The sequence below is a fragment of the Podarcis erhardii genome (assembly GCF_964252035.2).
Source record: "Podarcis erhardii genome assembly, chromosome: 13".
Taxonomy (NCBI): domain Eukaryota; kingdom Metazoa; phylum Chordata; class Lepidosauria; order Squamata; family Lacertidae; genus Podarcis; species Podarcis erhardii.
In genome coordinates, this window is record NC_138502.1 from 43070870 (window position 1) to 43097436 (window position 26567).

Here is a 26567-nt window from a genome sequence, read left to right on the forward strand (position 1 = left end):
TCCTGCCAGCCTAGCAGTTCAAAAGCACGTCAAAGTGCAAGTAGATAAATAGGTACCGCTCCGGCGGGAATGTAAATGGCGTTTCCGTTCGCTGCTCTGGTTCGCCAGAAGCGGCTTAGTCATGCTGGCCACATGACCCGGAAGCTGTACGCTGGCTCCCTCGGCCAGTAAAGCGAGATGAGCGCTGCAACCCCAGAGTCGGCCATGACTGGACCTAATGGTCAGGGGTCCCTTTACCTTTTTACATTTAACCGCTGCCCATGTGTGGCACTATGACTGGGCCCGCAATAAACAATCAGACTTCGTGGTGAGTTCCCCTGCCGCACACTGGAGAACGGCGAGAGAGAAAAGCAACTTTTCCCTCAGAAAAAAAGCAATTGGGTATATGATTCTCTGTTAACACCACTCCTGTTTTGAAGTGATGCGGTACTCCTGACATCCCACTCTCTAGTCCTTAGCTGTGAAGTGAGGAGTGAGCAACAACACAGAGGGGTACCCTCCTTCTCTCCCACCCCCCACCGCCCTTCCCAACTCTCCAGCTGCCTATTTGTCTCCTTAATCTCATCAACATTCCTCCACATTCTTTATGTCCCCCCTTCCGCAAAGCGGGGGATCTTTATCAGGAGCCGCAGGTTCCCACACTCCTCTCTGAGCTAAATGCTCGCTGGATGGATGGTGGGAGGGCCGGCAGCACAGGAGAATTCCACAGCCAAAGTCTTTTCTCCATGTTTGGAGTTTTTCAAAAAAAAGGATGCAAGATGCCTTTCTAAATAAAGATGCTGTTGGCAGCGCTCAGTTTCCTTGAGAAAGGTGCTGGGGTTCAAGCCTGCCTGGGAACCAGGATTCTGACCTGCCATCACCCAATCCTACATGAGATGTTTGGTAAGGGAAAAGCAGTCTTCTTGCTACTTCCCATATTCCAACACCAAAGTGTCACATCCAACGCACAAACATACCAGAGTCCCGGGCGAAGGGAAGCCCGGCTCAAACTAAACAAGCCCCGTCTTGATCCAAATGAAAGCTTCCAAAATTGAAATACAGTGGTACCTCGGGTTAAGAACTTAATTCGTTCTGGAGGTCTGTTCTTAACCTGAAACTGTTCTTAACCCGAGGTACCACTTTAGCTAATGGGGCCTCCTGCTGCTGCCACGCCGCCAGAGCACGATTTCTGTTCTCATCCTGAAGCAAAGTTCTTAACCCGAGGTACTATTTCTGGGTTAGCGGAGTCTGTAACCTGAACCGTCTGTAACCTGAAGCATATGTAACCCGAGGTACCACTGTACAGTGGTACCTCAGGTTACAGAGGTTACACAGTGGCAGCGGGAGGCCTCATTAGCTAAAGTGGTACCTCAGGTTAAGAACAGTTTCGGGTTAAGAATGGACCTCTGGTAAAATGTGAAGTATTTATGGTTAAAGTAAGTGGGGGGGGGGAGATGGTTAGAAATTATGATATATGTAAACTGCTAAAGATGAAGTAAAATGAAAATCAGATAGGTGGGACTTGGGGAAGCCCACTTAACGATGTTTAGAAAGATAAGGATATGACAAGAATTTGTTTGTATTGTTTGTATTTTCTGTTTGTGGTTTTTATTTGTGTTATAAAATGAATAATTTTTTTGAAAAAGAAAGAATGGACCTCCGGAAGGAATTAAGTTCTTAAGCCGAGGTACCACTGTATACACCCACTGACTGCTGTGTGTTCTTGGGCAAAGGCAAAGCTTTAGCATCCTCAGTCAGGCATGTTTTCAGTGCCAGGACTCAGCTCCACAGAAAGCCAGGGTGGCATCCTGGCTTACAGACTGCACTGTGGCCAGAGAGATCCAGGTTCAAGGCACCCCTCTCACCTTGCGCCGGTCACACTTTCTGCGCACAACCAACCTCACGAGTAGGTAAACTCAGTGCACAAGCCAGAGCTCCACTGAGGATGCACGGGATGGAAAAAATGTAATAAATAAAATAATGAATGAACTGAACCCACTATAACTCATTCAGTAGATCATTCAGTAATCACAGGGTCATGGGTTCAAGTCCCACGCTGGGCAAAAGATTCCTACATTGCAGGGGGTTGGACTAGATGACCCTCGGGGTCTCTTCCAACTCTATGATTCTAAGTAATGATTGAGCACATCGGACCATGTGCCAAATGTTTTTTTGCTCACTGCTAAGTAGCCCAAGAAGCCTTTTATGGCTCACTCAGCTCATGCAAGCTCTCATTTCATTTAACCCACAACTCTCCAAAAGGCATTAGGTTTCTTTCTCTAGACAATTTTATTTCATTACCTCACTGGGCCAGCAACTGGTTTCTGAAAAGTTATGAAGTGTTACCTAAGGCTAACATTCATCCAATGCTTTACCAACTGCACTGGCTCCTGGTGGAGTACAGGGTCAGGTTTAAGGTGCTGGTTTTGACCTTTAAAGCCCTATGTGGCCTAGGACCCTCGTACCTACAGGACCACCTCTCCTGGTATGCCCCACGGAGGACTTTAAGGTCCACAAATGACAACATTTTGGAGGTCCCAGGTCGCAAGGTGGTTAGATTGGTCTCAACTAGGGCCAGGGCCTTTTCAGCACTGGCCCCGACGTGGTGGAACGCTCTGTCACAATAGATTGGGCCCTGCAGGACTTGACATCTTTCCGCAGGGCCTGCAAGACAGAGCTGTTCCGCCTGGCCTTTGGTTTGGACTCAGTCTGACCCTTATGTTTCCCTCCCCTTATGGTCTTGATTTATCGGCTGTTTTAAAATGAGGCTGCATATTAAATTGCATTTTAACCTGTATTTTAAATTGGTGGGGTGTGTGTGTGTTTTTTTCTTTCTCTTTCCCCCGTATTATGTTATTACTGTGATTTTATTGGTGTTAGCCACCCTGAGCCCAGCTTTGGCTGTGGATGGCGGGGTATAAATAAAATTTATTATTATTATTAACTGCCCTTGGGAGCTAGCTGTTGCTCTCTGGTAGTTAGAGGTTGGCACTCTGCACATCCTCAGAGACGTTCTCCTCTATGATCTCCCAATGTTATCTTCAAATTCTAAAGATGGAAGAGATGGAGCAAGCTTGTTTTTTCTTGCTCTGGAGGGCCAGAACCGAACCAATGGATTACAAGAAAAATGAGATTCCAACTAAACACCAGGAAGAACTTTCTGGCGGGAAGAGCTGTTCGACAGTGGAACGGATTCCCCCAGAAGGTTGTGGACTCTCCCTTCCTTGGAGGTTTTTAAGCAGAAGTTGGGTGGCTATCCGTCATGGATGCTTCAGCTGAGATTCCTCCATTTCAGGGGGGTTGGACTAGATAAGTCTCAGGGTATTTCACATATTCACAGCCTCAGATTCAAAACAGGGGCACACTGGGAAATTTGCTATCTTCTTGCGACGCTTCCCTCACCAATCCTGTCCCTGTGAAAGTCGTTTTCAGGATCACTGCATCGCCCAAGACGAGCACCCCCCCTTCCCCTCTGCTCTCCACACACCAAGATTTGCATCCATCCATCAGCACAGACCTTATCCAAGCAATTTCAGCAGCCGCGCACATTCTCTGGGGAAAGAGGAAGAGAAAAATCGATAAGCCGTTTCCCTCGCTTCGGGTTCTTCACCAATCTCTGAAGAGCACCAAGAAAAACAGAGACTAGCAAGTGCTTTATCTCTCGCCGAGCCGGCAGCTCGCACAATGCTTTATTTTTTTTAAAAAAGAAAAGAAAATAGAAATTTGGGGTCAAATCTGCCGGGGTCCAAGGGAACGGGTGTTCGTTGACTCTGCAAAACAGAGCACAGAAGCAGCAGCCCGAGAAAAGAGGCAAAGGTTAGCTCTACTTTTCCTCCAGCACTTTCCACAAACCAGAACCATGGAAGTAGAATTATCAATTCATGCCCGAGGAAGTGTTTTTTTTTTATAACTTGAAAGCTTGCATAATCGTATACCAAGCTATGTTGTTCCGGTAAAAAGCATTTTTTACCTGCTTTGTATTTCCAGTGCTTTGGGGGAAATGACAATAAAACACACACAGAGAGGGCCAGTGTAGACAAGCTAAAGGTGTGAGTGTTTAATGTGTCCAGTTCCCACCCCCACCCCCTTCTAAATTTAAGCTGCTAAGAAAATAAGAGGATATTGATGGGTACATTGGTGTGCAATGGAGTCGGGCAAGGGTTCAGTTTCCTTCAGAAACTTCCCTCTGGAGACAAGTGTCAGCTTAGAGGGGCAGGATGGAAAAACCCCTCCCCACACCCCACATTTCCCAACTGCCCCCTGTGGCTGTGAAGTGCAACCATACAGCTGCCTTCAAGATTTCATCTAGTTTGGTCCTCTGTCATCCTCCACATCCTTCTGGAAACTCAACCACAATGTTCCTTTTGCTTAAACCCATAGCTCCCCAAAACAATACCCGACCAAACCCAACAGTGATGCAGCTACAACATCTGTCGTTCTGCCCAGACACTGAGGTCCAGCTCCGAGGGCCTTCTGGCGGTTCCCTCGCTGCGAGAAGCCAAGTTACAGGGAACCAGGCAGAGGGCCTTCTCGGTAGTGGCACCCGCCCTGTGGAACGCCCTCCCACCAGATGTCAAAGAGAAAAATAACTTTTAGAAGACATCTAAAGGCAGCCCTGTTTAGGGAAGCTTTTAATGTTTAATAGGTCATTGTATTTTAGTGTTTTGTTGGAAGCCACCCAGAGTGGCTGGGGGGACCCAGCCAGATGGGCCGGGTATAAATAAATTATTATTATTATTATTATTATTATTATTATTATTATTATCTCCATTTGTGCAGTTTGTGATCTCTTTCAGCTTCTGCCTTCTGGAAGAAGGTACAGGGTTATAAAGACTAGGACTAGCTGCCTGAGAAACAGTTTCTATCCAAATGCGATTTTGGTTTTAAACGCAGTGTAAGGTAGTGTCTATGGGAGTATATTGTATTTAATTATGGGGTATCAGAGTTTTTAGGGGGTCAACCAGGCTAGAATAGTTGGGATAGCAGGCTTGTTGGTTTTTGAATGTCTGATGTAGATTTTTTCAATTTCGTTGTTCTGTATGGGACAATGACAATAAAGATTATCGTACCATATTATTGTTTTGTAAGTGGGGTGGGTGGAGAACCCGGGGTCCTGATCACTATGTTTGGGGCTGATGGGAGAGGGAGTCCAACCTGGTTTGGGGGACCTCAGGTTTCCCACTCCTGCTATAAAGCATTGCATAGTGAGATGGAGGCAAATAAACAGCAATGACAAACTGAAACACACTTTCTCATTGTTCCCATGAAATCCAGCTATGGAACAGAAACACGGAAAACCTGTAGCAACTCAACTCTTTAAGTGGGTCTCTTATAGTGGAAGTGGGTTTTGGATAAAAACCACCACCACAACAAATGAAATAGGCTTTCCATTCTAGACAGGGTTTCCCAAACTTGAGTCTCCCGCTGTTTTGGACCTCAACTCCCATCTTCTCTAGCCAGCAGGACAAGTGGTCAGGGATGATGGGAACTGTAGTTGGAGACCCAAGTTTGGGGAAAACCTGTTCTAGACATACAGTGGTACCTCCGGTTATGAACTTAATTCGTTCCGGAGGTCCGTTCTCAACCTGAAACCGCTCGTAACATGAGGCCCGCTTTCTCTAATGGCGCCTCCTGCTGCCGCGCTACCGGCACTCGACTTCCGCTCGCATCCCAGGGCAAAGGTCGCAACCTGGAGCATCCACTTTTGGGTTAGCGGAGCTCGTAACCCGCAGCGTTCGCAAGGGGGCCGGTACGTAACACGAGGTACCACTGTACAGTAGTACCTCGGGTTAAGTACTTAATTCGTTCAGGAGGTCCGTTCTTAACCTGAAACTGTTCTTAACCTGAAGCGCCACTTTAGCTAATGGGGCCACCCGCTGCTGCCGCTGCACAATTTCTGTTCTCATCCTGAAGCAAAGTTCTTAACCTGGTACTATTTCTGGGTTAGCAGAGTCTATAACCTGAAGTGTCGGTAACCCGAGGTACCACTGTATAGGAAAATGCCCACACTCCCAATCTCTACTCCATTTGCAGCTGATGGATTGGTTTTGGCTACTTTTGGGGGGGGGGGGATGCTCACCACAATGGCTTCCTTCCACCCCCTTTCTCTTTTGGATTTTAAAACGGCTGCCTGCTGTGATATCCGAAGCGCTGCCTTTCACTGCTTAAAGGGAGGCTGTTGCCAGAGGCAGCGGCGGCAGCTGGAGGAGAGCCTTGTTCCTGGAGGGACGCATTTGTCAGCGCGCTTGCGAGGAGAAGAAATAAATGGCAGGGGACATCGCAAGTGACTTGCACAAAATGAAGCTCTGGGCCAGACATGATGCCAAGGCATCTGGGAGAAGCCTGCATGATTCAGGACAGCCCAAAGCCTGTTTCGGGGGGGGAGAGACACCGATCCTTTATTCGTTTATAGGCATACTGTCAGCACATGAGCAGCAGAGCTGGCAGGAACCTGGGCAAAACCAAAGTACTGGTCTGGGTAGCCTTGCGGGAAGCAGTACAGTCATACCTCGGGTTAAATATGCTTCAGGTTGAGCATTCTCAGGTTACGCTCCGTGGCAACCCAGAAGTAACAGAACACGTTACTTCTGGGTTTCGTCCGCTCGCGCATGCGCAGACACTCAAAATGATGCCGTGCACATGCGCAGAAGCGGCGAATCGCAACCCGCGCATGCGCAGTTGCAGATTGTGTTCTACTCAGAATGCAAACGGGGTTCCGGAATGGATCCCGTTCCTATCCAGATGTACCATTGTATTCTGGAGGGAGGGATGTCTACCGTATTTTTTGCTCTTATAAGACTCACTTTTTCCCTCCTAAAAAGTAAGGGGAAATGCGTGTGCGTCTTATGGAGCGAATGCAGGCTGCATAGCTATCCCAGAAGCCAGAACAGCAAGAGGGATTGCTGCTTTCATTGTGCAGCGATCCCTCTTGCTGTTCTGGCTTCTGAGATTCAGAATATTTTTTTTCTTGTTTTCCTCCTCCAAAAACTAGGTGCGTCTTGTGGTCTGGTGCGTCTTTTAGAGCGAAAAATACAGTGAGTTGATCTCTTGAGGTGCTACTGGAAGGTTTTTTTAAAAAATTTTGTTTCAACCTGAATTGGGATGACCCAGAATTCTGCCGGATCAAGTTACGGCAAATCTGAGTTGCAAGAGGGTGGGCCAATACTTTATTTCAGGGTGCAAACATTCCCTTATTCCTCAGTGTGGCCTAGGGGCATGATGCATTTGAGAAACATGCTTCAATGCAGTCCTTTAGGACAGTGTGTGTGTGTGTGTGTGTGTGTGTGTGTGTGTGTGTGCGTGTGTGTGCGCGCGCGCACACACACACACACACACACACATGCATTAGGGCTGGTCAATATATCATCCAAAACCGGTTTGAAGTTCATATCGTGATATCAGTTTCGTAATTTTTGACCTGGCAATATATCGCAAATCATCATGCATGTTAGGGCTGGGCAATATATCGTCCAAAACTGGTTCATATCATGATAATCTGTTTCATAATTTTTGACCTGGCAATATATTGCGAATCATGGTATATACAATATGTGTGCTATGCAAAAATCACAATATGGGGGAAGCCGTGAAGCAAGCCAGTGCTTCTCTTGATTCCTGCAGGCCCTGTTAACTCTGCTGGCTCAGCTCTCTCTTGCCTCATGCAGGGGGGCAGCGAATCACAAGAGCAGGCGCCGGCAAAAATCACAATGTGGGAAAAACTGTGAAGCCAGCCGATGCCTGTCTACATAGCTCAATCCTTATTTCAGACACTGTGATATAGCAGTATATTGCATTTTTTAGCTGGTGATATACAGTGGTGAAGGGACACGGGTGGCGCTGTGGGTTAAACCACAGAGCCTAGGACTTGCAGATCAGAAGGTCAGCGGTTCGAATCCCCGCAACGGGGTGAGCTCCTGTTGCTCGGTCCCTGCTCCTGCCCACCTAGCAGTTCGAAAGCACGTCAAAGTGCAAGTAGATAAATAGGTACCACTCCAGCGGGAAGGTAAACAGCGTTTCCATGCGCTGCTCTGGTTCGCCAGAAGCGGCTTAGTCATGCTGGCCACATGACCCGGAAGCTGTACGCCGGCTCCCTCATCCAGCAAAGCGAGATGAGCGCTGCAACCCCAGAGTCGGTCACGACTGGACCTAATGGTCAGGGGTCCTTTTACCTTTACTATACAGTGGTACCTCAGGTTACAGACGCTTCAGGTTATAGACGCTTCAGGTTACCGACTCCGCTAACCCAGAAATAGTACCTCGGGTTAAGAACTTTGCTTCAGGATGAGAACAGAAATTGTGTGACGGCAGTGGGAGGCCCCATTAGCTAAAGTGGTACCTCAGGTTAAGAACAGTTTCAGTTTAAGAATAGAACTCCGGAACGGATTAAGTTCTTAACCCGAGGTACCACTGTATTACGATGCTGAAAACCAGATATCACCCAGCCCTAGTGTTTGCGTATCAAAGGGTTCTGATTCCCAGTCGTGGCGGGTGCACGATATGGGGTGGTCGTAATCTTATTTTGGGGTGCAGGGGCATGTGAACATCAGTCCCTTATTCAGGCTGGTGTGCTGAACCAGGAACCAGGAATCAACCTTCGCCTCACATACAGCAGCTCACGAAACCCAAACTAGACCGAAAGAGGTGCAAGAGTGGTTGCAACTGGTACAAGACAACCCACTTAAGACTCTGAAACCATTTGTAGTCCCAGCAGCACTGCCATTCCCGCCCCCCCCCCCGCCTCCCCCAAAGGACTACTGTTCACCAGAGTCTCTAGAGAAGGATGGCTGTAAAGGAGGAAGAGAACAAACGGAACAGAACAACAGTACAGATGGCATTCCTCCTTTGCGAGGAAGGAAAAACCACGGGTACCTATTCAAAGCTACTCATCAGTTCTTTATATGGTCAGGGATTGGGGTGGGGGAGAAAACCTCTGCAAGTCACTTCCCAGAAGACCAAGCCTTTGGAGAAATTACACGCCACCAGGAGTTGGGGGATTTTAATTAGGAAGTGACCAATGGCTTCCACCACCTGCAATTATGGACAGATGGATCGGTCTAGTTTGCACGAGTTCATCCTGGATGCCTGTTCCATCCTGTTTCCACTTTAATGTTAACATTTTAAAATCGGTGCCAAGAAAACCCCACCGTATTTAAATTCATCTTTTATCTCAAAGCACACATTTCTAAATGCATTTTATCCTAAAATACACTTCTCGGCTGAAAAAAGGGGCGAATAAAATTCAGAGAAGCGCAGAAGTGGGAGAATAATTATGTTCCGATCAGTGGATTTTAGCCTGGGAGACACGAATTAGGTGGGCTTGCTTAAAAATGCAGACCGAACAAAATCTGCCCTCATCCCTATCTGTAATGCAGTGAGATAACACACACACACACACAAACAAACATAATAAAGGATGTCAAATTACATATTGCCAGGGAAGGAAGAAGGCAATCAAAGTTTTCTTATGGAAATAGTGAGAGTTGTGGTGGTGTTGTTTATAAAGGCTGGGAGAGGACTTTTGTGGAGACCCAAGCCCAGAAGGGCTTCACTTGAGGTAGGCTATTCGCGGTCCTCAGCTTTGCCTCTGGAACAAGATTTTCAGAAGGAACGAATAGGGAGGCTTGAGGTGAGCCATGAAACTTGACTACAGTTGCCAGGACTCAACACAGAAATAAGCTAAGCATTAACAAAAGATTGAGCCCCTAGGCAGCAGCAATTGACCCCTGCATTATTGGGGATTATGGATTCGCTGCAACTTCCAAACAGACCGGAGCTTCTCGCTTCGAAATAAAAACACACCACATTTCCCAAAGGAAGCATTTGGGAATGACGAGTTGAAAAACTAACACCAAGAGGTGCAGGATTTGAATGGTTACACTTGTTTCCGCCTTGTTATTAGCTTTAAAATAGTTTCAGGATAAAAGCAGCAATGTAACCGAGAACCCTGCTTTTTAAAAAAAGCTAACAAGAGGCAGTGGCAGAGAATTAGAACAGGGGTCAGCAAACTTTTTCAGCAGGGGGCCGGTCCACTGTCCCTCAGACCTTGGGGGGGGGGGCGCACTATATATTTTTTTTTGGGGGGGGTGAACGAATTCCTATGCCCCACAAATAACCCAGAGATGCATTTTAAATAAAAGGACACATTCTACTCATGTAAAAACACGCTGATTCCCAGACTGTCCATGGGCCAGATTTAGAAGGCCAGATTGGGCTGGATCCGGACCCCGGGCCTTAGTTTGCCCACCCATGAATTAGAACATCCACTGTTGCTCCTAGCAGGAAGACTTAAGGTTCCTTTACATTCTCGCTACCCTCCCTCCAGACTTCCAGCCCTTGCAATGCAATAAATTAAGCAGCTGTAAGTCCTATTCTCCCTTGCAGACAGTTTCTGTGCTCAGAAACGTTCCTAATCAATTACTTTGGGCATGTGAGCACCACCACCCAAGTGCTCAAATCTCAGAGGGTTTCTGCTCCAAGCAGTGGCGTAGCATGGGTTGTCAGCACCTGGGGCAAGGCAAGTAATTTGCGCCCCCTAACCTGTGGATTTGCGCCCCCTAACCCGTGGATTTGCACCCCCTAACCCTAACCCCCAGATGTTGCGCCCAGTGCGGACGGCCCCCCCTGCACCCCCCACGCTACGCCACTGGCTCCAAGCCAGCCAAGGGCAGGCACATCCTTCCAAGAGCATTCAAAGCTGCTTTGCCGGACCAGACTGAAAACCCACCCATTCTGGAGCAGGATTGCCGGGGCTGTAGAACGAATGTTTGAGCCCCGGATGGAACGAGAGGCTTCATATATCTCGCCAGTAACATAACACCTTCCTTGCTGCATGGCAAAGCGCATATGAAACAGGACGGCTAATTTCAAAAGTCCTTTGGGATGTGGCAAGCGTGGGTGTCATACCCCACAACATTTATTTCTCTGATGAAAATAGGGGCGTCCTATTCCATGATTGGGACGTGGGTGGCTCTGTGGTCTAAACCACAGAGCCTAGGGCTTGCCGATCAGAAGGTTGGCGGTTTGAATCCCCGTAATGGGGTGAGCTCCCGTTGCTCGGTCCCTGCACCTGCCAACCTAGCAGTTCAAAAGCACGTCAAAGCGCAAGTAGATAAATAGGTACCGCTCCAGCGGGAAGGTAAATGGTGTTTCCGTGCGCTGCTCTGGTTTTACCAGAAGCGGCTTAGTCATGCTGGCCACATGACCCGGAAGCTGTACGCCGGCTCCCTCGGCCAATAAAGCGAGATGAGTGCCGCAACCCCAGAGTCGGTCACGACTGGACCTAATGGTCAGGGGTCCCTTTATTCCATGATTATAATAATCATAACAACAACAACAATTTTATTATTATACCCCACCCATCTGACCGGGCTGTCCTAGCCACTCTGGGCAGCTTCCAACATCTATTAAAAACATCATTAAGCACTGAAAAACTTCCCTATACAGGGCTGCCTTCAGATGGCTTCTAAAGGTTGTATAGTTCCATATCTCCTTGGCTCGGGGGTCGCCTAACTCCATACCCTCCTACATTTCTCCAATGAAAATAGGGACATCCTAAGGAAAAGTGGGTGGTGCTGTGGGTAAAAGCCTCAGCGCCTAGGGCTTGCCGATCGAAAGGTCGGCGGTTCGAATCCCCGTGGCGGGGTGCACTCCCGCTGCTTGGTCCCAGCACCTGCCAACCTAGCAGTTCGAAAGCACCCCCGGGTGCAAGTAGATAAATGGGGACCTCTTACTGGCGGGAAGGTAAACAGCGTTTCCGTGTGCTGTGCTGGCTCGCCAGATGCAGCTTTGTCACGCTGGCCACGTGACCCGGAAGTGTCTCCGGACAGCGCTGGCCCCCAGCCTCTTGAGTGAGATGGGCCCACCAACCCCAGAGTCTGTCAAGACTGGCCCGCACGGGCAGGGGTACCTTTACCTTTACCTTTAAGGAAAAGTGGGACATTCTGGGATCAAATCAAAAACTGGGACAGCTTCTGTAAATCCGGGACTGTCCCTGGAAAATAGGGACACTTAGAGGGTCTGGGGTGTCAGTCAGTGTTCAGAGGCAAAAATCCCTCTACAGAAGTAAGGTAAAGGACCCCTGGACAGTTAAGTCCAGTCAAAGGCGACTCTGGGGTTGTGGCGCTCATCTCACTTTCAGGCCGAGGGAGCTGGCGTTTGTCCACAGACAGCTTTCCAGGTCATGTGGCCAGCAGGACTAATCCACTTTTGGCACAACGGGACACAGTGATGGAAACCAGAGTGCACGGAAACGCTGTTTACCTTCCCACCACAGTGGCACCTATTTATCTACTTACACTGGTGTGCTTTCGAACTGCTAGGTTGGCAGAGGCTGGGACAGAGCAACGGGAGCTCACTCTGCTGCGGGGATTCAAACTGCTGACCTTCTGATCAGCAAGTCCAAGAGGCTCAGTGTTTTGGACCACATCGCCACCCCTCCTGTGACATTGAGAAGCCCTTTCTATCCTGGCTTATATCTGAGGGATGGGGAACCTGGGGCCAGCTACATGTTGCTAGGAGCAACATCCCAGCCTACCGGCTAGGAAGTGGAAATCTATCGATGTCCGGTGTGCCACAGGTAGCCCACACCTTTCCAAACCGATGGTGGACACCATCCCTAAAAGCCTCTCATCTCCAAGTGCAGTTTTCGGTCATTAGCACACACAGCTTAATAAGACACCTATAGACCAACCCTCTGCCAATCTGCCATGAGCCTAGCTGATCCGTTACGAAGCATTTCTGCAGCTCTCCTCCCTTGTCTGTGGCTGCAGCTCGCTCGCCTGTTAGCCACGGAATGTTTGCCAGCTCCCAAAAACGCTCGCGTCTCTGCGCCGTTAGCTTTGTGATCGTTTTGTGCACCGCACTCCGGTCTCCCACAGCAGGAGGATTGTTTGCTTGCTTCCTCCTCCCACAGCCCAAGGAAGAGACGCTCTTTTCTCTACCCAGACAGAAGAGCCTTTCTGCAGCCTCCCGAGGAGCCACCGGCAATTTCGCCACAGCTGCACTGCACACAGGAGAGCCCTTTACGCAACTCGACAAAAGCAGGCGAGAGGTGCTGTGCCAAGCAAAGGCTCTGGCCGTGCCAATCGCGAGGCTGCGAAGTTAATAAATGCAAAAGCTGGAGTCGAGGCAGAGAAAAGAAGAAGCCCCGGTAGTTTGGATGATCTTTCTCTCAAAACAAAACAAAAAATGGGGACATTTATCCTACACATCATGGCCAAAGCATTGCATCTTCTTCTGCTCCTCCTCTGTAGCATCAAGCCTGAAGCACAACATCGCCCCTTCTCTCACATATGGAAAACCACAAAGAAATGGGGGCTTTTTGGGGGGGAGGGGTTACAAATAAAAGGCAAAAGGAATAAAAGGCTGCCAGGCTGAGCCAGACAACCCCCAGAATTGCTTCCAGGATCCAGCTGCTTCTAAAATGCTGGCAAGAACTCAACGTTCCCTCTTTGCAGGCAGAGAAAGTACGAAAACGGGCCCTTCTCCCCTTACATTCCTTCCAGGGGCGAGGTCTGCCCTCGGATCCGGAGCTTTTCGTGCCTCATTCATTCTTGGCCTCACCCTGAATCTCAGAATTCATTCTGTACCTTCTCACAGGTACTCCGAGGCAGGTGTTACCAGGAAACAGGACACCAAAAATAAAGAGGCCACAGAGTGGATAGGAAGGCAGTACTTTAATTACTGCAGGTGGGGGCGGAGGGGTGTGTGCAAGAGGCAGGGAGGGGTCCTTAAATGAAATTGGAAAGCTCCAGCATCGTGATTTCCACCCCCACCCAATTTTAGCCAGATCATGTTATCCCCCTATAACCTTTTCAAAAAAGTAGGTAAAGCAGGCCAGCCCCACTTAATCCAGAGAGGGTTATGAGCGGTGTTATAGCTGAGGGGGGAAATTTCATATAAGGGATATCCGAGATGGGATTTGAAGCAGGTCTCAGCAGCAGAACCTCCTTGCAATGCTGACGCCCAGCTCTGGGAGAAGCAAACTCTGAGCATATACAAAGAGTCTTTCTCTCACCACCAGTTCATCACAACTGCTCCCCCGCCACAAAGGGCTTGATGTGTAACTAGGTTTTACTAGAGCTCAGCACCAAGATGCAAGTACCAGTGCTTAGCCAAAAAATATGAAAGAGAGATTTTCCCCTTACTGCATCTGAGATTAAGGGAAAGGGTTTTCCAGAGAACAGCACAGGCTTGAGCCTTGGGGTAAAATTATAATAATCCCAAGAACGGATGCAAGGAGAATGCTGGAAAACACTGTGCGAGCGTTGACAGCAATTTTCTTGAGCCAAGAGAAAAAGGGAGCCTGCATAATCCTTTGTGGAAGTCAGTGGGAGAAATTTAAAGCCTGGCGGTGGTTTAACGCAGAGTGTTTCCCAAACTTGGGTGTCCAGCTGTTTTCAGACCACAACGCCCATCATCCCTAGCTAGCAAGCATGATGGGAGTTGTGGTCCAAAAACAGCAGGAGACCTAAGTTTGGGAAACTCTGGTTTAACTAATGCTCCAAGTTAAAACTATAAGGGAGGAAAGTATCCACCCGAACACATGTAAAGCACAAAACTTCCAAACCAGGCAGTTGCAGCCAGGAAAGAAAGATCTTCCAAGCAAGGTTAGGAATGGTCAAGAAAAACAAGGAAACAAATAAACTGTCCCTTAGATAGCAGTGGTGCTAAAACTCCTGGAATCACTCAGAGGGCACATTCATTTAGGTAAACAGGAATATGTCGCAAAAACAGGCAAAATTCAGCCCAGTTACCAGTTCCAGAGCACTCCCTGCCCCCAACCCAAGTTTCAACCCAGACTTTCCCAAGCGCAAATCCCTCCCTCCTGCTCCTCACTCACCTGATGTGTCCCACATGTTGAGTTCGATGCGCTGCTTTTCGATCTCAAAACTGGCCGTGTAGTTCTCAAACACCGTGGGGACATAGTTCTGCAAGGGAGGAGCAGCAGAGACAACAGAATACATGAAACCACAGAATCGGGGGCCATGCCGCCGACTGGGAGAAACATCCCCCCCCCCACTGCAAGCAGCCCCCAACCCAGATCTCGCAAGCCTGGGTCCCTGACACATTCGCGGCCAGACCCCACAACCCAAAAGCAACACTCCATTTCTGAAAGCAAACATTTACAGTGCACGCCTCTGCCTCTGGAAGACCTTTCGTCCTAATTTGTGGTTCGTGTGGGATCCTGGCCATGTTCCAGTAAAAGCAAAAAAGAGGTTCTCCCTGGTTGCTTAGAGGACGTTCTATCCCAGGACTCAGCCAAGGCACTGAGAAGAGGCTCTAGGTCTTTTGTTGAGTTCTGCAACCCTCAATCCCAACAGAGGCCAACTTTGTGCAAGGACAAAATTTGGTGCCCCTGCAAAAAAGAATATTTCTTATTTTCACAATAATTCCTTTTGGTAGAGTTGCTTTCTTACTAGCTTCTTAGTAGCTACCTGTATATTATTATTATTATTATTATTATTATTATTATTATTATGGCCACAGCTAGAGGGAACTAGATGCTCTGTCCTAAATTCAGCTGCCCCACAAAGGCAGGCAGGCAGGTTGTTCCGGGTTTCTGACATTCCGCCTGATGTTCCAGCAGTTCCTCAATTCCATAGTTCCCCTACAGAACCCTAAATCTCCCTCCCAGCTTGGCCTGAACTAGACTCCTCACTTGAACCTCCTCCATCTCCTTCACCCCCTCTCAAAATTGCCCCCCCCACCCAGACACCCAAACTCTCTAACTTAACCTGCTAAGTCAGTCTAACCGAAAAAGAGGATTTTTGTGGCACCTTGGAAGATGAAGGAATCGATTATGGCAGAAGCGGAGAAGCGCCTTGAAGGGCCCCCCTGTGCAGAGAGCCCCTTCCAGGTCCCTTCAGCCCCCCCCCACAAAAAACCTACTTTACACCCCACATGACACACACAAACCCTTGCATTTTGACCCTCCACTTCCATATTATTTCAGTTCTGTGTGTTTTGCCTCTCGCTGCTCCCATCTCGCCCCTGGCTCTCCCAACGGGTGACACAAGCCGTATCCCTTCCTAAGACCCCCCAAATCCCGCAGTCTCCGGCCACATCCGAGGGAACACCCTACCCTGTGGGCACCGTCTAAAAACACGGGTTCTCCGCCCTCTCGGGACGATGCTGCCGTCGGGGATCCAAGACCTGGGACATCCCGCAAGCGCAAAGCGGGCGCTAACCCCCTTCGACGTCCTGAGACCGGCCGGCCGCCCCCTCGGAGGAACCGGAGACCCCGCTGGCCAACCCGCTCGGCTTGCCTGGACGCCCCTCTCCGGCTGCATCTCCCGAACCCCCCCCCCCCACCAATACCCACCCATCGCGACCGTCGGGGGTCCCTCCCCGGCTCTTCAGTCCCCTCCGGCATCCCCGCCCCGTCGGATGTGGCTCCTTCTGCGGGAGGCTGCCCCCCCCCCGCCGCCGCCCCGTACCTCGGGGTAGGTGTCCTTGGCGAAGACGTGGAGCAGCGCCGTCTTGCCGCACTGGCTGTCGCCCACCACCACGATCTTGCAGCGGGCCAGCTGGCTCTCCATGGCGCCTTCCGAGGCAGGCAGGCAGGCAGGCAGGCAGGCAAGACGGCGCGGGCCGCCGCTCAGTCCCCGCGCCGGGAAAAGAGCACGAGCAACATCGCCGCCGCCACCGCCCGCCTCTCCGCGCTGGCAGACAGGCTCCTGCCGCGGCTCCCCGGCGCCCGATGCCGCACCCCCTGCTCCGCCCTCCCCCCCGAGCCCCCGTCTCGCCGCCGGCCCCCTCGCGGCGCTCCTACCCTCCCGTCGCCAGCAGGCGGCGCCCTGGAGCAGGCGGCCCCCAGACCAGCCTCGCCGGCGCGTCCGGAGGGTCCCTTTTGCTGATGCGCAGCCGGGGGAGCGGGTTTAGCTCTCCCCCCCCCCCGGGATGCCAATATTTTATTCCAATATTTTATTTATTGGAATAAAATATTGGGGGTGGCGGACCCCAAGCAATTGATCACAAAACGCACTGTTTTGAATGGCAATCTCCATCAATGGGGGGAGGCGGACCCTCAAATATTTTATGGGGGGGCGCTGATGAGTTGCTCCCATCTCTCCGCGCGCCCCCCCAAACTCCATCTGTCTCGATGCATCTCGGATAACGAGGCTTCTTCGACAGCCCCCTTTAGGAATTATCCCGCAGAGGCTTCCGTCCAAGGTGCAGAACCGCGACACACACCCCCCGCAAAAAAAATCGCCATGCCCCCTCTTTTTTAAAAAAGCCCCCCCCCCCCGCCGCTTGATCATGGAAAGAAGAAGGGGGGAAACTTGCAGGGTCCTTTCCTTTCCGTCTTTTTGCCCCCAGTATCTCCCTGTTCGGGGCCACCACGTGGGGAAAAGAAAAAATGCAATTGCTTGGACGGGCAAACGGAGATCAGTTTCTTGCTCCCCAGCATTTGTGGGGATTTATTGCTAAATCCCACTTTAAAAATAAAAAATAAATCCTGTTGTTTTACCGCCCCCCCCCGAATAAGTGTTCTCTCTCTCAACGTGCCTCCTCCCCCCCCCATGAGAAATTAAGATGCAAAGTAGATTTTTTCCCCTTTTCCCTAGCACCGAATTTGGGTGGAGGTGGAGTGTTTTTTAAAAAAAAGGAAGGGGGAGATGCCACTCCCAAGACAGAGATGCCGTAGTGATGCAGAGAGAGAGAGAGAGAGAGAGAGAGAGAGAGAGAGAGAGAGAGAGAGAGAAATTCTCAAAACATTTGCAGAAAGAAGAGCTTGTTTCATGGCTTGTTTCCTCCTTCAGCCACCGGGGGGCGCCGTTCTTCCCTCAAGCGTTGAGCGAAGGAGGAGGGGGAGGAAACGGTTCTAATTAACGCAACTAATCATGAGAGCTGGGCGAGCCTAAAAATATTTAATTATCCTATATATTGTGCTCGCTCGGCAAGCCCTCGCCCCCCCGCAGAAAATGTTACCCTTCTTTTCTGATTGGGATTAATTTAGAGCATTATCTGAAAATTCACAACCCCTTTTGCTGCCATTAGCACTCAAGATTGCTGTTGGTGAGAAAAACAAGACATTACCTAGACAGCATCTTAAAAAGCAGAGACACCACCTTGCCAACAAAGGTCTGTATAGTTAAAGCTATGGTTTTCCCAGTAGTGATGTATGGAAGTGAGAGCTGGACCATAAAGAAGGCTGAGTGCCGAAGAATTGATGCTTTTGAATTATGGTGCTGGAGGAGACTCTTGAGAGTCCCATGGACTGCAAGAAGATCAAACCTATCCATTCTGGAGGAAATCAGCCCTGAGTGCTCACTGGAAGGACAGATCGTGAAGCTGAGGCTCCAATACTTTGGCCACCTCATGAGAAGAGAAGACTCCCTGGAAAAGACCCTGATGTTGGGAAAGATGGAGGGCACAAGGAGAAGGGGACGACAGAGGATGAGATGGTTGGACAGTGTTCTCGAAGCTACCAGCATGAGTCTGACCAAACTGCGGGAGGCAGAGGAAGACAGGAGTGCCTGGCCTGCTCTGGTCCAGGGGGTCACGAAGGGTTGGACACGACTAAACTACTAAACAACAACAATAGGTATAGGAAACATGATGGTGCAGAAGCTGTCCTATTGCTCTGCTTCAAATGGTAATAGGCTGCCGAGGACATCTGTATCTCAAAGGAGGCTGCCCGCTGTGTCTCTGCATGAGTCGCTGCTCTGGTTGTGCCAGGTGGAGGTGGGTAGTTTTATTGCATCGCTCATGACACTGGGCATGGTCAAAGAACGCAGTGCAGAATCGCCAGCCCTCAAAAGAAACTGCCCGGTGCCTCTCTGAACGAGTAACTGTTCTAGCATCGGTTGGGTTGGGGAGTCTGCCTCGGCTGTCAGAAAGGTGGGGAAAGCAGGAGGAGAGATCTTTAAAAATGGCTCCTGGTATCTTGGTAGTACTCAGGTTCCTGGGGTGGGGTGCTAGTGGAGGGGTAGTCCCTTGATGGGGGACACATCCTGCTCCTTCTGGGGTGCTAATAATAATAATAATAATAATAATATTTATTATTTATACCCCGCCCATCTGCCTGGGACACAGGTGGCGCTGTGGGTTAAACCACAGAGCCTAGGGCTTGCCGATCAGAAGGTTGGCAGTTCAAATCCCTGTGACGGGGTGAGCTCCCGTTGCTCGGTCCCTGCTCCTGCCAACCTAGCAGTTCGAAAGCACGTCAAAGTGCAAGTAGATAAATAGGTACCGCTCCGGCGGGAAGGTAAACGGCTTTTCCATGTGCTGCTCCGGTTCGCCAGAAGCGGCTTAGTCATGCTGGCCACATGACCCGGAAGCTGTACGCCGCCTCCCTTGGCCAATAAAGCGAGATGAGCGCCGCAACCCCAGAGTCGGCCACGACTGGACCTAATGGTCAGGGGTCCCTTTACCTTTACCTTTACATCTGGCTGGGCTTCCCCAGCCACTCTGGGCGGCTTCCAACAAAATATTAAAATCCAATAATAAATAAAACATTAAAAGCTTCCCTAAACAGGGCTGCCTTCAGATGTCTCCTAAAAGTCTGGTTGTTGTTCTCTTTGACATCTGGTGGGAGGGCGTTCCACAGGGCGGGTGCCACTACCGAGAAGGCCCTCTGCATGGTTCCCTGTAACTTTACTTCTCGCAGTGAGGGAACCGATAGAAGGCCCTCAGCGCTGGACCTCAGTGTCCGGGCAGAACGATGGGGGTGGAGACGCTCCTTCAGGTATACTTTTTCCACCTTTGGTCCCTGCCCTGTACTCAGGTCTCACCTGCGGCTCCTGGAAGCTGTCAGCATGTGACAGCAGCCACACCCTGGGAACAGCTTTGACTTCTCAACTTAACCTGCCCCATAGAAGTCAAAAGGGGGCCGTGTTCTGGCAGAGTGAAGCCTAGATGTCTGCCAGAACTGGCCTCCTTTCAGTGCTTTGTAATGGTGATCATTAAGGAAGTGCAGCGTTTGCTGCTAATCACCCTCTTTAAAAGCACTCTAAGTGCAGCTGGATGCATTATGGTCACAAATAACTGCTTAAAAAACAACAACCTAGTGCCAAAGAGCTATTCCTACTGGGATACATGGAGAAGGAAGGGGGGATGGTAGGGTTGTTCCTGTCCCCATGCAGAGAGTTTTGTTTTTCCAACACTTTTAAATTCCCGGCATGCCTCGCTGCTACGCACCGGTTGGACACAGAGGAACGGTGGGAGGAACCAGCTGGGGGACCCCCAGAGGAAGAAGGCTCAGATCCTGCAGAGTTGTGGTCCAAGGGAGAAGCGGTATCAGAAGCGGAAGGGCGTAACAGGGCTGAGTGAGCTGGGAGAATCTGTGGCAGAGAGCAGTTGAGAATCGGAGGCAGAAGCGGAAGGAGGAGAGGAGGGAGGCCGAGAGGCATACAGAAGTCAGGCTTGTGAAGAAGCCAGGGTGTCTCCCCCTTCTGCTGTGACAAGCTCCCCTTCGCCCTGGTCTCCAGGACCAGAAGAGGCATAAAAAGGGCAGAGGAGACATTGGCTCCATGCAGGCACAGTCTCCGATTGCTTGGGATAAACCCTGGAGAGGAAGGAACCTCGGCAGCTGTGGGGAGGCAGGGACCTGTCAGGAGCTCGTCCTACACTCAAGTAGGACCCTGGCAGAGACACATGCCCGACTGGCATGTTCTCTCCCTTCTGGTTGATCGTTCGGGAGCTTCAAGAGCTTTCTTCAGCCCGAACGTCACAGCAACCAATGCCAACAGACATCGGCACACTTAGGGATCCGCAGAGTCTTCGCAGCTTGCGTGACAGACCTCAGCAACTCAGCATTTTGGCTAATCTACTTTATTTACATATAAACACACACAGAGCACTGCAACATGGCTCCCTCTCTCTCTAGCATCAGACAGCAAAGAGAAAAAGAACAAAGGACAATAGTCCCACTTCATGGAACACAGTAACACAAACATCCTGTCTCCATCACTTCCCACTCTGTGGAGTCAAAACATACACCGTTGTGTGATAGACAAAAATCCCATGACTGCAATCATGGAGCAGGAATTCAGCCTCCGCAACGCCTTCATGGGGGCAAGACCTGCCATAGATGAGTTGCTATGCTCATTTGGCCTGCCACACCTGTGCAGATCCTGTTTTTGCTAATAAAGGGTTAACTCCAACTTGCTTGGTGTGATTTACTGCTGGTTTGCTCCTATCTCTCGCCCTCTGTTGTTTTCACCCTTCCAACAGCCTTGTGCTGGGATGCTGCTGTTTATTGCCATTTCGCAGCCTGGAAAACAGGTCAGGGTCCCTATATTCCAGGGAGAGTCCCAGATTTACAGAAGCCGTCCCGGTTTCTGGTTTGATCCCGGAATGTCCTGCTTTTCCTTAGGACATCACTGTTTCCATCAGAGAAATGTTGGAGGGTGTGCAGTTATGCGACCCAAGGAGATAAATAATTATGCAACCTTTAGAAGACATCTGTTTCATTATATAAAATCAAAATAAATATCCTTAAAAAAAAAAAAAATAGAAGACATCTGAAGGCAGCCCTGTACAGGGAAGTTATTAAATGTCTGATGTTTTGTTATGTTTTTATATAGGTTGGAAGCTGCCCAGGGTGGCTGTAGCAACCCAGTCAGATGGGCGGGGTATAAATTATTATTACAGTGGTACCTCGGGTTACATACGCTTCAGGTTACAGACTCCGCTAACCCAGAAATAGTACCTCAGGTTAAGTACTTTGCTTCAGGATGAGAACAGAAATCGTGCTCTGGTGGTTTACAATATGAAAACACAAAATACATGTCATAATAACAAACCGAAACCCGCCCAACTTGGTATAACAGGCCACAGATATATTTTATTATAATTTATTAAATTTATTAAATTATGGGCCTTTGCCTCTGGGCGGTAGCAATTATAAGCAAATGTGTTTTTGAGTATTTTCTGAAGATTCTTCCCCACAGCCCTTCACCTCTGCAGCTAGGAAGGCAGACTAAAAAGGTAAAGGGACCCCTGACCATTAGGTCCAGTTGCGGATGACTCTGGGGTTGCGGCGCTCATCTCGCTTTACTGGCCGAGGGAGCCAGTGTACAGCTTCCGGGTCTTGTGGCCAGCATGACTAAGTCGCTTCTGGCAAACCAGAGCAGCACACGGAAACACCATTTACCTTCCCGCCAGAGTGGTACCTATTTATCTACTTGCACTTTGACGTGCTTTTGAACTGCTAGGTAGGCAGGAGCAGGGACCGAGCAACGGGAGCTCACCCCGTCACGGGGATTCGAACCGCCAACCTTCTGATCAGCAAGCCCTAGGCTCTGTGGTTTACACCACAGCACCACCCGTGTCCCAGGAAGGCAGACTACCTGCTCTGAAAAAGGCACAGCCAGTTTACAAGATGAGAGGGGCTGGGCTCATAGCTCAGATGCAATGTCAAGCCTTGGGAACTCGAGCGATGAGCGTAGGCTAATGCATTTCTACTCCTCATGGTCAGAGGTCCTCACAACCTGCGCAGAACTCCAGGCAGGATCGAGACACCTGTGTCAGCCTTAGACACGTTTCCACTTAAAGCCAGATCTCAGTTTCTCTCTCTCCTCTGAAATGTGCCGCTCCATGTCAAGTGGGATGCATCGTGTCAGCCTTGCCACTCAAATGTCCTAAAAATGTCTATCTGTGACACCTCGCCATTTCAATTAGCCGAGTTATTTATTTATTTATTTATTGGAACAGAGCTCTCAGCTAATATCCGGCAGCCTGAGTCATGGAGCCAAAGACAAGAGAACTCCAAAGATTTACTGTAATGGGAAAATTTAATTTGTCAAGAATGGAACAAAATATAAGAGAGAGAGGGAGAGGGAGAGGGAGAGGGAGAGGGAGAGGGAGAGGGAGAGAGAGAGAGAGAGAGAGAGAGAGAGAGAGAGACGCAGTGGAGATTAAAATGTTGTTGGCAGCGTCACTGAGACATTTATTAATGGATGAGCAGTTGAGTCTAGTTTCTTATTTCTCCAAGCAGGTTCATCTTTCATGAATAAATGTTAGCGTTTTCCCAACTGGAAGCAGAGACATCTCCTGGCATCGGTCCCCATGCAAACGGCCCCTGCAAAATTTATCACCAGTGCAAAGTGAGATAAAGATGTGCAGATTTGCTCACTGAAACTACAGCTGTGCCCCAGATAGAAAATCCAAATTGCAGGTTATAGCATATATACATGAGGACAGACGATTGTCACCATCCACAGAAATATTCTCAATGTCTTTGTAGCTTTGGCTAGAGTGCCTCTAATCATGTGTAAAGCATATGTGTCTAAACGTGGGCAGGTTGCATAACTCAGTCATTAGAACGTGCAGTTCTCAATCTCAGGGTCATGGGTTAGAAGCCATGTTGGGCAAACGATGTCTGCATTTCAGGGGCATAGCTGTCAATTGTCCCTTATTGACAGGTGCGCAGCCTGGGAGTCATTTTGGACTCACAGCTGTCTATGGAGGCACAGGTCAAATCTGTATCCAGGGCAGCTGTTTACCAGCTCCATCTGGTATGTAGGCTGAGACCCTATCTGCCTGCAGACTGTCTCGCCAGAGTGGTACATGCTCTGGTTATCTCCCGCTTGGACTACTGCAATGCGCTCTACGTGGGGCTACCTTTGAAGGTGACCCGGAAACTACAACTAATCCAGAATGCAGCAGCTAGACTGGTGACTGGGAGCGGCCGCCGAGACCATATAACACCGGTCTTGAAAGACCTACATTGGCTCCCAGTACGTTTCCGAGCACAATTCAAAGTGTTGGTGCTGACCTTTAAAGCCCTAAATGGCCTCGGTCCAGTATATCTGAAGGAGCGTCTCCTCCCCCATCGTTCTGCCCGGACACTGAGGTCCAGCTCCGAGGGCCTTCTGGCAGTTCCCTCACTGCGAGAGGCTAAGTTACAGGGAACCAGGCAGAGGGCCTTCTCGGTAGTGGCGCCCGCCCTGTGGAATGCCCTCCCATCAGATGTCAAAGCGATAAACAACTACCTGACATTCAGAAGACATCTGAAGGCAGCCCTGTTTAGGGAAGTTTTTAATATGTGACATTTTAGTGTATTTTCATCTCTGTTGGAAGCCGCCCAGAGTGGCTGGGGAAACCCAGCCAGATGGGCGGGGTACAAATAATAAATTATTATTATTATTATTATTATTATTATTATTATTATTATTTGGCAGGAAAGTCCCTTATCCCAGCGCCGTGTCTCGCTGCTGTTCCTCATTGATGATGTCCCTTAAATTTCTTTTCGTCTTGCTAGGCGCCACTGTACTGTTATGTACTGAAGTTCTCACCCTGGGCCAGCAGGGGGATACTGTAGATAGTTTTCACTCAGGTCCACATATGCAAATAAGGGATTGAAAGTGACGTTCAGTGATTGGATAGTTACAGAAAGTTGTTACTGTTGCCTTGTAGTGGAGCTCTATATAAGCAGGTTGGCTGAACCCTTCGGTTCAGTTCTGTTCTGGGCCTGTTAATAAACAAGAGCTGTTTGAAGAATCGCTGTGTCGTCTGATATGTTCACCCACAACTTAACAGTTACTCCCTGTCATGGCTGTGAGGCCTCGCAGCCCACCGCCACTGCTGTCACTCTGTCACCGCCTTGCAGGCTGCCACCATTACTGCCGCCACTTTTTTTGTCGCTGCCGTGAGGCCTCACAAGCCACCACCGCTACTGCCGCCACCTCCCGTCGCTGCTGCAAAGCCACACACTCTGCCGCTACTGCCATTATTCACTGCCGTGAGACCTTGCAAGCTGCCGCCATTACTGCCGCCACCTCTCGTTGCGGCCACAAGGCCTCGCAGGCCACCACTGCTACTGCCGCCACCTCCCGTCACTGCTGTGAGTGGCAGGTCACTGCTGATACTCCCATCACTCTCTATCACTGTCACAAGGCCTCGCAGGCTGCCACCGCTACTACCGCCACATCCTGTCGCCGCTGCGAGGCTTTGCAAGTCGCCACTGATTTTTCCGCCGCCATAACGCCTAGCAGGCTGCCTCTGCCCCCTCCCATCACCGCCACAAAGACTCACAGGCTACCGCTGTTTGAGCCACCACCGCAAGTCCTTGCAGGTTGTCGCGGTTGTCGTCGCTAATGCCAACATGTACCGTGGTCATGGCAAGCTGTTCTGCCACTGCTGCTTCTGCCTCCATCATTCCTGCTGACAGTCTGACAGTCCCAGATTATTTGTATTCACAATGACTCATCATCGTACTTTGGATTCCCCTGAATACTACTGTTAGGTAGCCAAGCCCAAAACCCAAAGTCCTGTTGGGATGCATTTTGGCTTGCCTGCTGATGAAACTGAGTGTGTGATGTTTGATAATGTTGTCATGTAACCATTTTAGACCCCTAAGTATACTGGTAGTCATCAGGACATTGTCCTGTTCGACTCTGTATACAGTAGTTCCGTCTGAAATATTGTGGTAGATTGCAATGTTCTGCTGGTGACAACATTGCAGTATTTAGCAGGTGATATTGTGAGGTTAGCTGCTGGTAACATTGCAGCGCTTAGCTGGCTAGCTTTTACACACAGGGCCGGATTTAGGTTTGATGAGGCCCTAAGCTACTGAAGGGGACATGGGTGGCACTGTGGGTTAAACCACAAAGCCTAGGACTTGCCGATCAGAAGGTCGGCGCGACGGGGTGAGCTCCCGTTGCTCGGTCCCTGCTCCTGCCAACCTAGCAGTTCGAAAGCATGTTAAAGTGCAAGTAGATAAATAGGTACCGCTCCGGCGGGAAGGTAAACGGCGTTTCCATGCGCTGCTCTGGTTCGCCAGAAGCGGCTTAGTCATGCTGGCCACATGACCCGGAAGCTGTATGCCAGCTCCCTCGGCCAATAAAGCGAGATGAGTCCTGCAACCCCAGAGTCGGTCACGACTGGACCTAATGGTCAGGGGTCCCCTAAGCCAGTGTTTCCCAACCTTGGGCCTCCAGCTGTTTTTGAACTACAATTCCCATCTGGAGGCCCAAGGTTGGGAGGCCCAAGGTTGGGAGGCCCAAAAACATCTGGAGGCCCAAGGTTGGGAAACACTGCCCTAAGCTACTGAAGGTAATGGGGCCCTTTATATGTCCAGCTGTCCTTTGTCAACAGCAAATTGTCACTGGTTTTTTGTGTTGAATATATGCTATATGGCAATTCATGGACCTAATGGGTATCTAAAGCCATTTGCACATAACAAAATATGTATTTTATCAACGTAATTGTTGAACTTATCTTATATTTTGGAAATGTACATCTAGTTTTTTTCCTTTAAATTTTTTTTGGGGGGGCCCAAGAGAGTGGGGTCCTAAGCTATAGCTTGTTTAGCTTATACGTAAATCTGGGCACTGCTTAGACACATTGTGATTCACAATACATTGCCAGCTCAAATATTATGAAACAATTATCATAATGTGAACTTCAAACCGGTTTTGGATGATACATGAATATATCTGCCAGCCCTAGCGTGAGCTAGCTGAAATTGAGTAGGTTAAGAAATCCAGTGGGCTGCTTCAGGAGGCACATGAGGCACCCAACAGCCAGTCCTTCTTATTTGCAGTATTTGTTTTGCTGGCAATGTTTGGTCACTTCCTTGTCGAGGCTGAATTTAATAACCACTTTCCTCGAGTCATTTCGCAAAGTTCCCTGTTTCACCA

The 26567-nt window shown here is 49.6% G+C and overlaps 1 protein-coding gene across 1 annotated transcript in view; it reads right to left on the reverse strand.

The window, feature by feature from the left end:
• The window catches only part of RND2 (Rho family GTPase 2), a 41511-nt gene extending 24953 nt beyond the window's left edge, over positions 1-16558 (reverse strand). The window contains exons 1-2 of the mRNA XM_081838257.1: positions 16416-16558; positions 14819-14906 (exon numbers count right to left, since the gene is read on the reverse strand). Coding sequence (XP_081694383.1) covers positions 14819-14906; positions 16416-16517 — 190 coding nt within the window. The 5' untranslated portion in view covers positions 16518-16558. The remainder of the gene's footprint in view (positions 1-14818; positions 14907-16415) is intronic.
• Positions 16559-26567: the final 10009 nt, after the last annotated feature.